This window comes from Salvelinus sp. IW2-2015, unplaced genomic scaffold, assembly GCF_002910315.2.
Source record: "Salvelinus sp. IW2-2015 unplaced genomic scaffold, ASM291031v2 Un_scaffold4933, whole genome shotgun sequence".
Taxonomy (NCBI): Eukaryota; Metazoa; Chordata; class Actinopteri; order Salmoniformes; family Salmonidae; genus Salvelinus; species Salvelinus sp. IW2-2015.
In genome coordinates, this window is record NW_019946202.1 from 6,388 (window position 1) to 8,181 (window position 1,794).

The 1,794-nt window shown below is 50.4% G+C and overlaps 1 protein-coding gene across 1 annotated transcript in view; it reads left to right on the top strand.

Annotated features, from left to right (window-relative positions):
- The first annotated feature begins 550 nt into the window (after positions 1 to 550).
- LOC139026499 (ribonuclease inhibitor-like) overlaps positions 551 to 1,794 on the top strand; it is a 152,489-nt gene continuing 151,245 nt past the window's right edge. Inside the window, exons 1-2 of the mRNA XM_070441837.1 lie at positions 551 to 646; positions 729 to 739. Coding sequence (XP_070297938.1) covers positions 551 to 646; positions 729 to 739 — 107 coding nt within the window. The remainder of the gene's footprint in view (positions 647 to 728; positions 740 to 1,794) is intronic.

A 1,794-nucleotide genomic window follows, 5' to 3' on the forward strand; every position in this document is an offset into this window, starting at 1 on the left:
GCAGGAGGAACATAAACCCCTCACGTCCTTAGCTAAGTGGCATCCGTCCCCTTTAAGCATACGCCCGCACTCAGTCCACCGCTACCCCTAACTGATCCCGCCGCGCTCACGCAGGGAGGGGTAGGAGATTCTCGCGCTCTGACGCTTATTCCCCCAAATTAGATTCTAGGTCATCGGTGAGAGTTGTCACGACCACGGTCCGAGAGCGGTGAGAGACAGCCGACCGCCCCTAGACCGCGTGTGGCACTACTTAGCGCGCGTGGAAGCAGGCCCTCCCCTGAACATAACGCCACTCCCTTGCGCTTCCAATATGCTCCCGTCTGTCCAGCTCCCATAGACTCACCTGAGGCTAGCCACCAGGCAGGTTCTAGAGGCTGGGTACGCCTATCTGATGGGTGCGCGCTCTGCGCGATCTGCACCTGTCCCGTTCTTGGCCTGTCATTGAGGACGAGTGCGCGTCTCATCTCTCGATCTGGTGGCGAGCCCTGCGCTCTGGCCTCGCTGACTTAGCCATCTACGCTGCCAAACGAAATAGCGGTGACCCTTCCCCATGAGGCCTTTTCGCTCCGCAACATCATGGTCCCACCCGTTGCCGCTGCGTGACATGAACGAGTTATTCCGCTTGAACTTCCCCCTCGGCCGCCCGGTACGCTACCTCGCCAACGATGCCCGCGTCGTAATAATTAACTGTCTTCATTGATAGTGGACTCGTTGGTCCCCACCTCCAGATGAAGAAAAGGTACTTCGTTTCTTATTAGCCTCCCCTCAAGCCTCAATTTCGCGTTACTCCATTGCCCTTCAGTTGACGCTGGCCCCCTGACGACAGCACCCAATACAACTTCCCATCCACCCCCACAGTTCCCATAGTTTCCGCTCCGCCAAAGCGCGGAGAGAGCCCTGATCCGCTTAAGAAAAACACAAACTCTCTCTTTTATCAATTTCTCTAAACAATAAAAGCGCTAAGACTTATTGTCAAAAAGTTGGATTAATGTATAGCCGCATTTTCTGCAAAGTTTTTCTTATTGTTTTCCCGCATTTCTTAGAGCCTAGCCAGAGAAAGTACTCGGAGAGATTTGTACCATGTTTGTCTCATGTTCGGTGTTTGGGAAGGCGCCCATTCCAAGACGACAGGAGAGACCCAGCCCTCTCCCGTCCTCGCGTACTCCAGTGGGTGTAGTCATGACTTGCTTGTCTACATCCATGAAAGGAAAGGTGCAACAAGTCTAAATGAATCTTCCGTATTAACTTCTTTATCGAGAGGGGATGACTTTCTAGAAGATCTCGCCACAAAGGTAAAGCAAAAGAATCATGGGTCTGAATGCAGTGGTCCAGAAGTTGATTGTTTAAAACATACCCATCCTTGGTCTTAGTTCAGTTGTTCTCCTCCTGCCCATTTTCCCATCTCGTTGTTGTTTTTCAAATCCATTGAAGGACTCAATTCTCTGTGCTCTTTCCATCATTCTTCCGTGATGTCTCCTCGCAAGACCTAATCATTATAACGTTTTAAAAGCCAAAAACACACAAGCAACCTGATTATCTCCCGCGCATGTTGTCGTGTCGATGGGTGTGATGACTCCCTGAGCCAACCTGGATGAGAGTCGTAGATCTCCTTTCGTCTCGGTAATGTATGGCCTCTAGTTATCACCTTTCTTACCCCTAACTACAATGTAACAATATTACCTCAACTACCTGGTACCCTGCATATTGACTCAGTACTGGTACTCCTTATAGTCCTTATTATTACCTCAACTACCTGGACCTCGCGACATTGACTCATGATTATGTACTCCTCTG